General features: G+C 40.5%; 1 protein-coding gene across 5 annotated transcripts in view; it reads right to left on the bottom strand.

The window, feature by feature from the left end:
- Positions 1-829: 829 nt before the first annotated feature.
- Positions 830-12,896, bottom strand: part of RPS6KA3 (ribosomal protein S6 kinase A3) — a 103,064-nt gene continuing 90,997 nt past the window's right edge. For all 5 annotated transcript variants that reach the window (XM_019529189.1, XM_019529187.1, XM_019529188.1 and 2 more), the window contains 6 exons: positions 10,486-10,644; positions 8,929-9,090; positions 8,638-8,714; positions 7,305-7,422; positions 4,610-4,750; positions 830-2,670 (listed from right to left, as the gene is read on the bottom strand). In XM_019529189.1, the coding sequence (XP_019384734.1) occupies positions 2,548-2,670; positions 4,610-4,750; positions 7,305-7,422; positions 8,638-8,714; positions 8,929-9,090; positions 10,486-10,644 (780 nt within the window). In that variant the 3' untranslated portion in view covers positions 830-2,547. The remainder of the gene's footprint in view (positions 2,671-4,609; positions 4,751-7,304; positions 7,423-8,637; positions 8,715-8,928; positions 9,091-10,485; positions 10,645-12,896) is intronic.

Below are 12,896 nucleotides of genomic sequence, written 5' to 3'. Positions count from 1 at the left end.
CTGGGGTAATGTAGGCCCAGCACTCTTTCCTGCTTATGCAGGGGGTCGGACTCGATGATCTATTGAGGTCCCTTCCGACCCTAGCATCTATGAATGGCTGAGGGATCTGGTAGCAGCTTACCGCTACACTAGGGGAGTACATCAAGGGCTCAGTGAGCAACTGCTCACCAGGGCACCTGATGGGAAAACTAGGAGTAATGGCCACAAACTCCTGGAAGACCAATTCAGGCTCAACCTTAGGAAAACCTTCACAGTCAGGGTGTCCAGACTATGGAATAAGTTCCACCTGGAGGTGGTGCAGTCACCTACCCTGGAAATTATAAAGAGGAGACTAGACAGTCACCTTTGCTGGGGTCTGAACCCTATGATTTTCCTAGGTCCCTTCCAATCTATGAACCTCCAATTAGGAGTGCTCAATTCTGACCCACAGGCAAGATCCAGCCCACATCTGGCTTGTAGAGCTCCCCATGGGTCCAAAAATTCAGTGGTAGGGGATTGTTAATTACTGTTCTCCTGCTGCCAAATTTCCCAGCAAATGGGGAGCTCCACAGGCCAGATAGCATGGCCCTGCATGCTAGATCAGATGCACAAGGTGCCACAGGGCCTGATCCTGGAATACAGGTCAAGGCAGGGCTTGTGTGGGGCCCAATCTAGGCATAAAAGGGTCAGCTGAGGTGGTGGGGTCCTAATACAGGCATGTCAGACTGGGCGGAGATAACACAGACCCAATCTTGCCCATGCCACTTATCTGACCTACAGGACCAAAAAGCCGAGCACCGCTGCCTCCAACAATGAAGATTTCTCAACTTCCCTAGGCAGTCTATTTCACAGCCTCACTTTTCTAACAAAAATCCTTCAAAAGAATCCATGTGTCATAAAATAAGGTCAGCTTCATCCTCTTAACAAGTCTCACTGAAAAAATTGTAACTTTAGATAAACTAGCATGTTAACAGCTAACACAGGTTAATTAACCTGGAACTATGCACTTGCTTGTTTCTTGCTTTCTGAACTGTAATTTTCAGAGAAAGTGTGAACCAAGATCCACATTTAGTAACTTTGTCATAATGGGCATCTCACACACGGAAGTCAGTTATTCTCTCTGAGGAGCAGGAGAGGGAATGGGATAGCAGCAAATTCTAGCCTGAGTCACATTATCCTTCTACTGGGGCAAGTGCTGCTTGCAGCTCAGCTATGTACCTTGAATCATAGAAGCTACGCTCAAAAGGCCAATAATTTGTGTCTCCCAACATCAAGCTAAGAGTCTGACTCCCTCTGGGGAACAGTAGGGATTCTGTCCTAGCTTCTCAGTCAGGCTAGTTTCATGCTACCAGAATTGAGCAATACTACTTTAAGGGTGCCTGGACTGCCAGTGAAAGGTCCAAAAAAATCCTGCTAGATGATTTGAAGGATTCTTGCCGATTCTGCTTCAAGCTGAACTAGGACTTATCAATGAACAGATGGAATTTAAACTTGATTTTTGTAAGCTGCTGTGCTTTGCTTTAAGCTTCATTATTACTTTTCATCTCTGATGCCCTAGATACAGTTCAGTCATTGGCAACTTAACCAAACCCAAAAAATTCAGCATTAGACATTACCAGCCAGTCATGAGACATTACCAGCCAGTCATGAGAACGGAATGCTGCCTTGTGCACCCCTAACTACAACTATTTTGCATGGAAAAGTATTTAATGATGATTCCTGAGCGAGTCCAGTCAACAGGTGGGAAAAACAGGGACAGAAAAGGCAAAGGGGTGTGCAGCAAGTTACTTTTTTTCCATGGTGCATTGCCCATCACATACATGTGATAGTTAAGTTTAACAATAGCTTTGTTTCTCATAATGTGGCTTCAGAAACATGGACACGTAGAAAAAACATATAGGCAAGGAAAAAATACGTATTTGTAGTATTACATTCAATAGCTGTTTTAACAGTCAGGCTTCTTTTAGAGCTGTCCAACAATACTGATTAATCCAGGTGAATGGTTTAACCAGATTTAATTGTCAAAATGAATAATAAAATCTAAGTAAAACAAGGCATGTATACATTAAAGAAAACAGCACAGAAATGTACTGCTCATGAATTGTTTACAAAAAACATACAAAATGTTGGATGGCACAAAGTATACAGTGCTATATAAACAGATTGTTTAAGCTAAGTGCTTAACATAAACTGTCCATCTCTATGTGTAACAAAGAATATTTTAGGGAACAAGAAATATTTCTTATAAAAATAATGCTATACGGTGCAGAGTGCTTTATTCAGTGTATTTTTATGACAGAGGTGGCATTCATAATTCTTGTTTATTCAATCAGTGAACAAGTCCCATTTTCATCATGTTTCCACTTTTCACTCCATCCAAAGCTCCACTAAGGTCAGTAACTTGCCATCAAAAGTTTAAAGCGAGAATAGATGAAAGCAGTAGCAGCAGCATTATAGGTACCAGCTGGGACAGTGTGCTTGCAGGTATCTGTCAGATATGTGCTACCTGTCTCCATGATTTGTGCTATCATCTTATACCATGGTACCAAGTATCTGGTTGAGGTCATTTCACAGGGCTGTTGAGGTAATTTTTTTTATACCTCTTCGCTGAGCGAGAGTAGAACGGCCTACTGGCTCCAAAACTGGTGACTGATTGCGGTTCAAAGCAGAATACGTGGCTGCCATTGCTCCCTATAAATCAGATGGCAGGGACAAAACAGAAACAACACGCCGCCGTTAACTTACAAACATTTAAGAGACTGTAACAATGAACAGCATAGAGATTTTAAACACGTTTTAACTTCCAGCTGTTTTCTATAGGTTAAAGAGATTGGGCCCGACTTGCCCTAGTATTACTGGCAACCTCTGCTTAATGCAGTTTCAGTTAGCGCTGTTTTGCTATAGCGCTCATTTTTAAGATTGATACCTGATTCCACTGAGTGCTCAGCCAGTTTCGCTATAGTGCTCAGTGGAATCAGGGAGTTTCAGTGAGTGGGTGGGGAGAAGCAATGGTGGCAGTGGCAGCAGCAGTGAGTGGGGTGAGTGAGTGGCAGTGAGTGGTGGGGCAGGCATGAGGGCCCAGGATGGGGCAGGAGCCTGGGCCCAGGCTGGCACAGGGTGCTGGAGCAGGGAAGGAGGTGGGGAGAAGCAGCAGCAACAGAGGGGACGAGTGCGAGGCCCCAGCCAGTGCCCAGGGCCGGGGTTAGCAGCAGGAGCACCGGTGCCCAGGCTGGCACATGGTGCTGGAATGGGCAGGGGGTGGGGAGAGGTGGCAGCAACAGAGGCGAGGAGCGCTGGATCTATGCTGGTGCCTGGGCCAGAGCCAGGGCCAGTGGGATGGGGTGGCAGGAGTGCAGGACCTGCCCAGAGCTTGGCGGCAGGAGCTCCAGTGCCCAGGCTGGCAAGTGGAGCCAGAGAGGCTGCTGGGCAGGCAAGAGGGGTGGGGAGAGGTGGCAGCAGTGAGAAGTGGTGAGTGCGGGGGCAGGCATGAGTGCTGGACCAGTGCCAGTGCCCAGAGCCAGGGCCAGGGCCAGCAGGGGTACAGGCCCAGGTTGGCCTCTGTGGCTGGTGTGCTGTTAGGTGGGCAGGGGAGTGGGGAGAGGCAGCAGTGGCAGAGTGGGCAGTAACTAATTAATTTCTATTTACATTAATTTCTATGGGGAAATGGGTTCTGCTTAGCGCAGTTCTGCTTAAGGCTCAGTTTTTCTGGAACCAATTAAGAGCACTAAGTGGGGGTTGCCTGTAGTTCAATAACTATTAAAGCATGATGCATGTGTCCTTTTTTACAATGTAAACAAACAAACAATTAAGACAACTTTGGCATGATTTTTGTTAAAGTCAGCAGGTGCAATTTATATATGCCAAAATTAAAATGTGCTTTAATTAAGTTTCAGAAGTATAAAGAAAGAATGAAATCCCACTAGTGGTGTGTCCTCCTTTAGGATTTAACTATTTCTTGTTTTCATTATGAACTCTCAAAAATGTTTCTTTGCAAATTATAATCTGTGGCTGGCATCTGAAGTGGAGCCTTTACTTTTGATCCACTTGGTGGTGAAAACTTGTGTTCCACATTGACCCAGTGTCATTTAATACAAAAAATAACTGTATAAGAGGAATCATACAAGAAGGTCACCATCACACTTGGTCTTTAAAAATTTTTGGCGTAGTGTATGGTGAAGTATGGAGATTCCCAATTGCACCCAACAGGATAAAAAAAAATGGATTGGTGGTGGGGGGTGGAAGAGAAACTGCAAGGGCTGAAGGAGAGTGGGGAATGCACATAAAAGTTGGCTTTATATTTCTAGCAACCTTAAGGGTTGACTCTTTCATAAGCCTTCCCTACAAAGTCCTTAATTCCCTTTTTCCAAAAAAGAATCCTAGTATTTTCAATTTGCATCCCACAAAACATTTAAACTGATTGCAGCACTCCACATTTTTCAAACAGAAAAGACATTCTTTGATAGGGTCTCTTGAAGGCCTTACTATTAGGGACATCACAAGTGCACATTACAGTTTCATGCACTGTATTTACTAAACTCAGAACTGGTATTTAGAACAAAATTGATTATTTTGTGTGTAATTTTATTTACAACTAATCCCAGCTAAATAATCTGAACAAGCTTTTATTTACCTTCACCAAATGTGGGGCATCCTGTCTGTTTAGTTGGTACTGAGGCAACTGGTCACAGTGAACTATCCAAGGGTGTCTAAGAACCTGAGCAGCAGTCAATCTTTGATGTGGGTCAACATGGAGCATCTTTGAAACCAAGTCCTGTCAACAATGCAGGAGCTGTTAATTCAAATCAACATTAAGAAAAAAACACCCACAAAAGCCCCAACTTGCAGTACTACTGCTTTTCAGAGCATTATAATTGAGTTTAAAATTCAAGATCTGAAGAAATGTATTTGCAGATACCAACAATTTAAACAAATATCCGGACCATTTCCGGAAGCGACTGAAATGTTACTACAGTTACTTCAAGACCTACTGAAGAACTTAAAAAACAAGCAATCTTTGGAAGAGGAGGATACCTTTAAAAAAGGCAAGGAAATAAACTTCTAACACTGGGAAAACTGCTAGTGGAAAAATGTATTAGTGATCTCAAACGCTATTGAGACATTGGGGCACTTAGCAACAGCATGGAAACATTTACTTAAAAAAAAAAAAAGAAAAAAGAAAAGGAGAAAAAAGGAGGAAGAGAGAAAAAAGAGAAAGAAAAAACCCCCACAATATCCCTCATCCCTCTTAAATTTGAAACAACAACAAAATTGCATAGTTACGCAATTTTAGATACAGCCCAGCCATGTGATATGTGGCACCGCAGATGTATCTGCTGTACCACATACCAAAAGTTCAGTTGTTCTCTGTATCGCAATGGAACAGTGCAGGGGTTTTTCTGACCCCATGATATCCATGGGTCAAAAAAACCCGTGGGGAAAAAAAAGTGGAGCAGTTCACATGGTGACACTGTGCACCAACAGAAGCCAGAGCCTGCCTGGCAGGAGCTGCACTTATCCAACGCTTGGCAGGCTCCGTGCAGCGTTGGATAAGGCTGCTGCGGCCAGCCTAGTGCTGGCCCCAGCCTCCCCCCTACCCTGCCCAGGGTAACCTGCTGCATGCCAGAGCATGTGTTGGCACAGGTATTCCTCAGAGACAAATAGTGGCAGCATAAGGTGCTCTGCCGCTAGTTATCCCAGAGTTATCAAATGTCCACGCATGTCTAGATATGGCCACAGAAGTCCACAGTGTATTAAAGGGGAGGAGAGGGTTGAAGATCATGATGTTTTTATAGAAGAGTTCTAGTTAGCTATCATAAAAGTAGCATTCTGGTGCAAGTGATTATAAACAATGCTCCCTGACCTAGTAAGTCCCAAAAAATTAGAGTTTGTGGACCCGCTTTCCACCTGTATATCCAGCTGTAAAAGACAAGACTTTGATATTATTTAGCCCCAATATGAACAAGTTCTCTAGAAGATGGGAGCAGGCTGTGGCTCCTCCAATTTTCAGACTACTCTTGGTTTTCCAGGCAAGAGTTATATGCTTAAAAAACCCCAAATAAGTTACAAAAACAGGTCACCTAGGACAAGGGTGTCAAACATGGCTCATGGACTGGATCCAGGTTCGTAATGCTGCACAATCTGGCTGGTGGATCTCTGGACCAACTCCATGCACTGGCCCTGACCATGTGCTACCTGCAGTACTGGGTTCAGGGGATTGGTTAGGGGCCTAGATCGGGATGCACACTGGACATGGCCTGTCCCTTTCCTCCCCGTGCTGTGTGCAACACTGGATCCAGCATGTGCACAGCCCACATCCTCTGCTGGCCCTGCTACTGTATGCACAGCTCAACCCCATGTTGCGTGCAGGGCACACAGCACTAGATTCAGCCTGCACACTGGGCAGCGCATGCCCTGTGCTGACCTCGCTGATACATGCTCACAGCTTTGGGCCTGAGTGCTGCTTGAAGTGCATGGGCTGGACTTGGCACCATGTGCCAGCCCAACAGCTCCTATCTAGCCCATGAGATTAGTTGAGTTTGACACCCCGACCTACTACAACAGCTATAAGTTATTGGTATTTTAGTAGTTGATTATTCAAACATAATGAAATTAGGATGCAAAAATCAAGATTAAAAGTATGGTCCATTCACTGCAACTAAGATTTCATATTCTCTAGAACAAAAGAATCAGCTTAACAGCTGCTTCATTTCCTCAGAATCTGCACTGGGGAACTGGCAAGAGGATAATCATCACTTCAGGGTGTTCTCCCCTCCCCCCGCCTTGCTTATTAATACTACACACAAAGAATGGTAGTCCTAAAAGTACCTGAGAGAATAAGATACTGACACCCAGGGAGCTCAGTGGGACCTATATAACTGTTTTCCTTAAGTACTTTTGAAAAATACCATCTTGAATTATTCAATTTCATATCCAAGAATTAGGGTATTTGAAATCTACTGTAACATGGTCTGTTGGGAAACCATGCTTTTATATTAGTTTGGTTATAGTATTGTAGAAGAGAAAAAAAATGTTTCGCAGACTGGAAGAAGGATGCTGGGAGAACAGACTACAAATTTCAAACAAAAGATACATAGGGGAAAAAAACGTTCAAAGTGTGGTATAAACTATACTTTTTTTTCTCTTCCTACATTCAGCTGAAATTGAAAATAACATAATTATCAAATGAAAATCTACACACGATAGATAAGTTACCTTTATTAATATCTGTATCCTTTAAGATAACCTATTTTTAGAATGTGTGCACACAAAATACCTTTGCAAAATGTTTGCATCCATTCTGTATATGAAGGAAAAAATATACTTGCCTTAGCTGTATCTGATACTGAATTCCAGTAGCCTCCACTGAGAGAGAATTTCCCACTACCTATTCGTGCCAAAATCTCTTCTGGGGTATCATCAGGACCATTTGCAAAAGGAGTGTAACTAATTAATCAAAAGATTTCAGAGTTTTAAAATCTGTTCCAGTTGAGGTCCAAGCTGTATTTCACATTTAAATCACAATTGCCAGTAGTTTCAACATAAAGATAAAAGTAACAGACACTAACTATAGTGGCATTTAATAAATATAGACTGCAAAAACCTCCAAGTTGTATGTAAATAGTTGAAGATGCATCATAGTTTGTGATTAAGAGCCTGTTCCTTCTTTCACTGTATGTTCTTTGAGTATAAGTATAGGCCAATTCAGAATCAGAGCTGTAAAGACTGTCCCTCTTAATGCTTTTAATGTCCTTTTTAAAGGACACTGATTAGTACCAAAGTTTGTACATTCTGGTTAAACGAAAGAACAAAATGTGCGAGAACATGGAAACTGATGACTTGATGACTGACTTGCAGAGGAACAAAATACCAACCTGGCACTAGATGAAAGCAAAGACAGGGAAGCCATCAACCTTAAATGATTTCCCTTGTTCAATTCCTCATGTCTGCTGCTGAGCTAGCAAAATATACTAAAGCACAACAAAGAATGAAAATAACTTTTTAAAAACGTGTATGGCTTGCCAGTTTTAGTTGAGATGAACGTGTTGCAGCACACAATTTAAGACTGATAACATTTTAGATTTACCATGTTACAGCCTGCATACAGGTTACACTTGTCTAAAGGTGGGATTTCTAATTATTACTCATTTAACTTTACTTTTTTCATCCTTTTATGCAAATCATTCACACTGCATATATCATTCTAACTACATCATGTCAAATTATCTGATGACTGATTCTTGAGAGCTATCAAAGCTCAGAGCATCACGATTATATTTTAAAACTACATATATTCCCTCCAGTACAGCACTACCCTTAATTAAACTTCTTGTAGCACAAAAGCTATTTCAAATAGAATAATGTATCCAAGTTCTTTCCTTTTCTTCAAATCCTACTTTTATTCTTAAGTTGCCACAAGGCAGAAGATATTCCACTGCTGGAAACTGTTCAAGTCTTATGCAAGTCAGACAAACTCAGATATTTATTTTGTATAAATTACTAAAAAAAGGCGAGTGCTGGGCTCAACCTTACCACTGAAACCAGAGGGAAGTACTGATCATGTATAGAGAACACTAGCATTCTGCAGCACTGAATCAATATTTTGTGCACTTATATGTATTTACCTTAACAATGCTTTTACAGTAATATCTGCCAACTTACCCAGTGAGCATAGTATAAAGCAGAACACCGAGACTCCATATATCACAGGCAGCATCATACCCTTGTCTTTTTAAAACCTGTAGAAAACAAGTAATTATCAAAACAGCCCAACCTTTTCTGTAGTAATTAGTGTTCCTTATTTTATTTCCTTGAAGATGACAAATACTTTGTTTCAAAAGCTTAGTCCATTGATAATTTTACCAATTACACCACAATAACCCTTTAGCATGCCTAAATGATTAAAAACCATCAAAGTGACATGAAAGCATATACCCACAATTTCATATTTACCTCTGGAGCCACAAAATTGGCTGTGTAACATGGAGTCATCAACAGACCATTTTCTGCTCGTAGTTGTTTTGCAAAACCAAAATCACAAATTCTAATTGATTCTGGATTACCAGATTCATCAACATAAAGAATGTTGCTAGGTTTCAGATCTCTGTGAACAACCTAAATAAAAACACAAACATTAAAAAAAAATATGGCAGTACTTTTTTATGCTTCTATTACAAACATCCATCTACTCCACTGCTTAGTTTATTTTTAAGCTGCCATGACCATGGACTATAAAAAAAGGATGATGCTTCTACTATCAACTGCAGCGTTCTAATATGCAATATTATTATCTGAAAACCAGAATGAAGACTTAAGAGTTCATTTTGTAAAGAGGACAATGCTGTACAAGGCTTTACTGGGCACTTGGAAAATGAAAGAAAACACTTTTCCTGTACAATAAATGCAGTTCTTCTAACTCCAGAATACCTAATTCAAGCTATGTATAACCATATTCTACTCCCGGTACATGTATTCCATGCACCATTCAAATAAGCCACATTTTAGGAACAATATTTCCAGTACTTAAGAGCTGCATGAATCCTTGCAATTAGTCTGGCCTTCTGAAATTGAACGCTTAAATTCCTGTTTTCCTGAAGCAACTTTTCTAAACAAACAAACAAAAAAAATCAGTTTGTTCTAATTCAGAAAATCCTAATCTACTAATGACAGCTAGTGATTTGATGTCCTAAATGGATAGCTTGCAAAGTAGCAGCATTTTGGACCAAAGAGACTTCTACATTATTACCCTTTTGTGCCATTTTTTTCCTCATTAGCGGTAGCAATCACCATCAATGAGCCTGGTATTGAAGGCAGAGAGAAAAATTCTGGTCCAGAATATTCCTTCTAGTGAGGAGGGTTTTAAACAAGGTTCACCAGGAATGGAAACAAAAGCCAAGAGATGAGTAAAGAGCCAGGGATTTGGAGAAAAATATCATAAGGGGAAGCAATAGCAGAAGCATTAGCAAACTTCTTGGAAAAAGACAGGGAAATCAGTTGATACCTGAAATGTTTATATACAAATACAAGAAGCAGAGGGGATTACACAGGAAGAATTTGAGATCTTAGTACAATCGCAGAATTATGAGGTAACTGGGATATAGAGATGTGGTGGGATAGCATAGCTCACATGACTAAAGTAGTCATGGATGGATATAGCTTGTTAAGGATAGACAGTGGAGAAATGTTGGAGGTGTTGCCATGTATATGTATAGCTATTTAAAGAGTGTACTCCTCAGGTCCTTTCCAGTTTTAATTTACTATTATTTAATTAAATACATTTTCTTCAGATATTAGATTTTTTTGTTCATTATCAATCCACTTGAGCAATATATGGGGAGTTCTACAGTTTAAGAAAAACTTTGGTGCAGAGTATATCTTTTGTATCAAGTATTTATTGCACTATGGTAGAATTCAGCCGCATGTGAATTTATGCATTAAAAGAACAAGGGTGTTTCAGGATGCATTTGGAAAAGCATTTCTAAAATAGATTTTTACCAGCAGAACACTTACCCCTTGTGCATGGAGGTATTCAACAGTTTTTGTTATTGTGAGGAGGACAGCACTGGCTTCCCGCTCTGAAAAAAATTTCTGTCTAAGAATTTTGTCCAGCAGTTCTCCTCCTTTCATGAGTTCTGTTACCAGATATACATATTTTCCATCATCATATACCTGTAATAGTTGGAAAAATAGCATGCAAAGCTTTTTTGTAATTAAAAAACCTTGTTATTCCCAAGTGTAAAAAGGTAAAAACCCTTATCAGCTGTATAAAATATCAAATTACCATCCCTCAAAAAATTCTACTTAAAACTTCCATTTTCATTTTAAGAGAAACTGTAAAAGGCAAAGAACACGTGACCATCAGGACCAGAATTACTTCAGATGGCTTTCTAGATACTACTTCAGCTAGGTTCTGATGCAGAATTCTAACTGGCAATAACCTTTCTGGAAAAGAAGTGTTACTTTGTCCATATAGCTTATTCCCAGCCTACTGAAATCAATATTAAGATTTCATCCTGTAGTTTTAAATTATGAAAAACTGCTTAAGTGCCACATGGTTTTTTATTTTTTAATTTAGTCTGCTTATGCTAGTAAAAATAATCAAGTTCTTCTCCTTCTCCACCAGAGGGCACTACAATCTGTAAATGGAATAAAAATTTTTCTTCAAAGTAATGTCTAAAATCATGCTTCTCATCCGGGGTGCTGCAGTATAGGCAGTATAGGGAAGTGCTGTAGTACATGTGTAGAGATAGGAGCCTCATTAGGGTTCTCTGATAACCCTGAAGCAGACAGGAAAGCTGGTTTGTACTGCAGCCCTTTGTAGTCTGGTCCCCTCACTCTTCCCAGAGAAATATGCAGGACAGTTCTGCCTGCTCATTTTACCTCTGTTTGAGACACTATTCAGGGCCAGACCAAGCAGGGTTATAGCACAAACCTGCTCTCTGGCCTGTTTTTGGGTTAGGAGACAGAAGTGTGTGAGCGCATGTACACAGCCCTTCTTCCCGAGCCTACTGTGCAGCAGGTGCATGAGACACATCTACCAGACAGCACCTGCAACATTCAGCTGTGATGCAACGCTGAAGCAGCACCAACAGTGGTTCTCAAAAAGGGATGCCGCAAAAATTCAGAGATGCTGGGGAGAGTGCCCCAACTAGAAGGTTGAGAGCCACACTAAAAAGCAATTATTATATAATTGCAATATTATTATTATTATTATGTAATTGCAATATAGCAATATTTTCGATTAATAAAAACACACCAAGTTTCAATTTCTAAACCAAGGCAGATTTTAACTCATCCAATGCTCAACTCTAACTCTTACTGTTTTTACACATATTAGAGTGTTCTTCAGAATCAAGAGAAAGAACTAAACAGCCATAAGTCACACAGCCTTACAAGTCTTCGATTTTATAAGAAATAAAATTACAAATTTCTACTTTCCCAGAGAGAGCAGAGGGATTTAATTACTAACTCTTCCATGCAATTTCCTGAAATAAGTAATTCAATTAACTAAAACAATATCTTTAACCAAGAAGCTGTTCAGATATTTTAATGTTATAAAACCATAAAAAAGAAATAGTACTGGACAGTAGGTTAATAGTTTTACACATCTGAAACTGATGCTCAACAATTCTAGGCATGCTCACACTAATCCAGGTAAGACAGATGAAGCAGTATAATTTATTACACTTCAAACTGAACTTAATCAAATGTCGAAGGTGGATGTTTTAAGCAAAAGTTCGGTAACTGTTACCTCTGATATCCCCTCTGCTACTTCATGCCTAAAGAAACCTTTAGATCTTTAGTGGCTTTACCAAATTAGCCTTCCATTCCCAGAAAGTAGCTTCTATTGAAAAATGCTGTTGAGCTATCTTTCATAGTCAGGAATATACTGGAATGGAAATTGAAGAAGCCCCAAGACACTGTGGTCACAAGAAAAATTCTAAGGATGCTGGCTGTAGGGAGGCAAACCTTTAATAGAAAGGCTTTTTGGCTTCCAATTAGAAACATTCAGGGTGCCAAAGCAGTAACTCATATTTCTTATACTGTACATCTTTTGGGTTGAATAATGACAGATCTATTAGGACAGAAGGTCAGAACGGACCAGTGACAGTTCTTTGGGTGTAACCAAAATAATTCTGGTGCAAGTCACTCCAACACTAAAACACAGTAAACTGGGGGCAGAGAAGGAGGTAGCAGTGACCTCCAACTTGCAAAACACAAAGTGAGCTTCTGGGAAAGGACTAAAATGTATAGTCCAGATGATGACAAAGTATAGATCGGGGTGGGCAAAATATGGCCTTGCAGGCTGGATCCAGCTCGCAAGGCCTATCCAGCCCGCAGGCCTCCTAGAAAATTTAGAAAATTAATATTTCTCTGCCCTTGGTTCCTGTCAAAAGTGACAGGAACCAAGGGCAGTAGGA

The sequence above is a fragment of the Crocodylus porosus genome, unplaced genomic scaffold (assembly GCF_001723895.1).
Source record: "Crocodylus porosus isolate Cpor-Errol unplaced genomic scaffold, CroPor_comp1, whole genome shotgun sequence".
Lineage (NCBI taxonomy): Eukaryota > Metazoa > Chordata > Crocodylia > Crocodylidae > Crocodylus > Crocodylus porosus.
The sequence above is the reverse complement of the archived record's forward strand: the minus strand, read 5'-3'. Positions and strand labels throughout refer to the sequence as shown.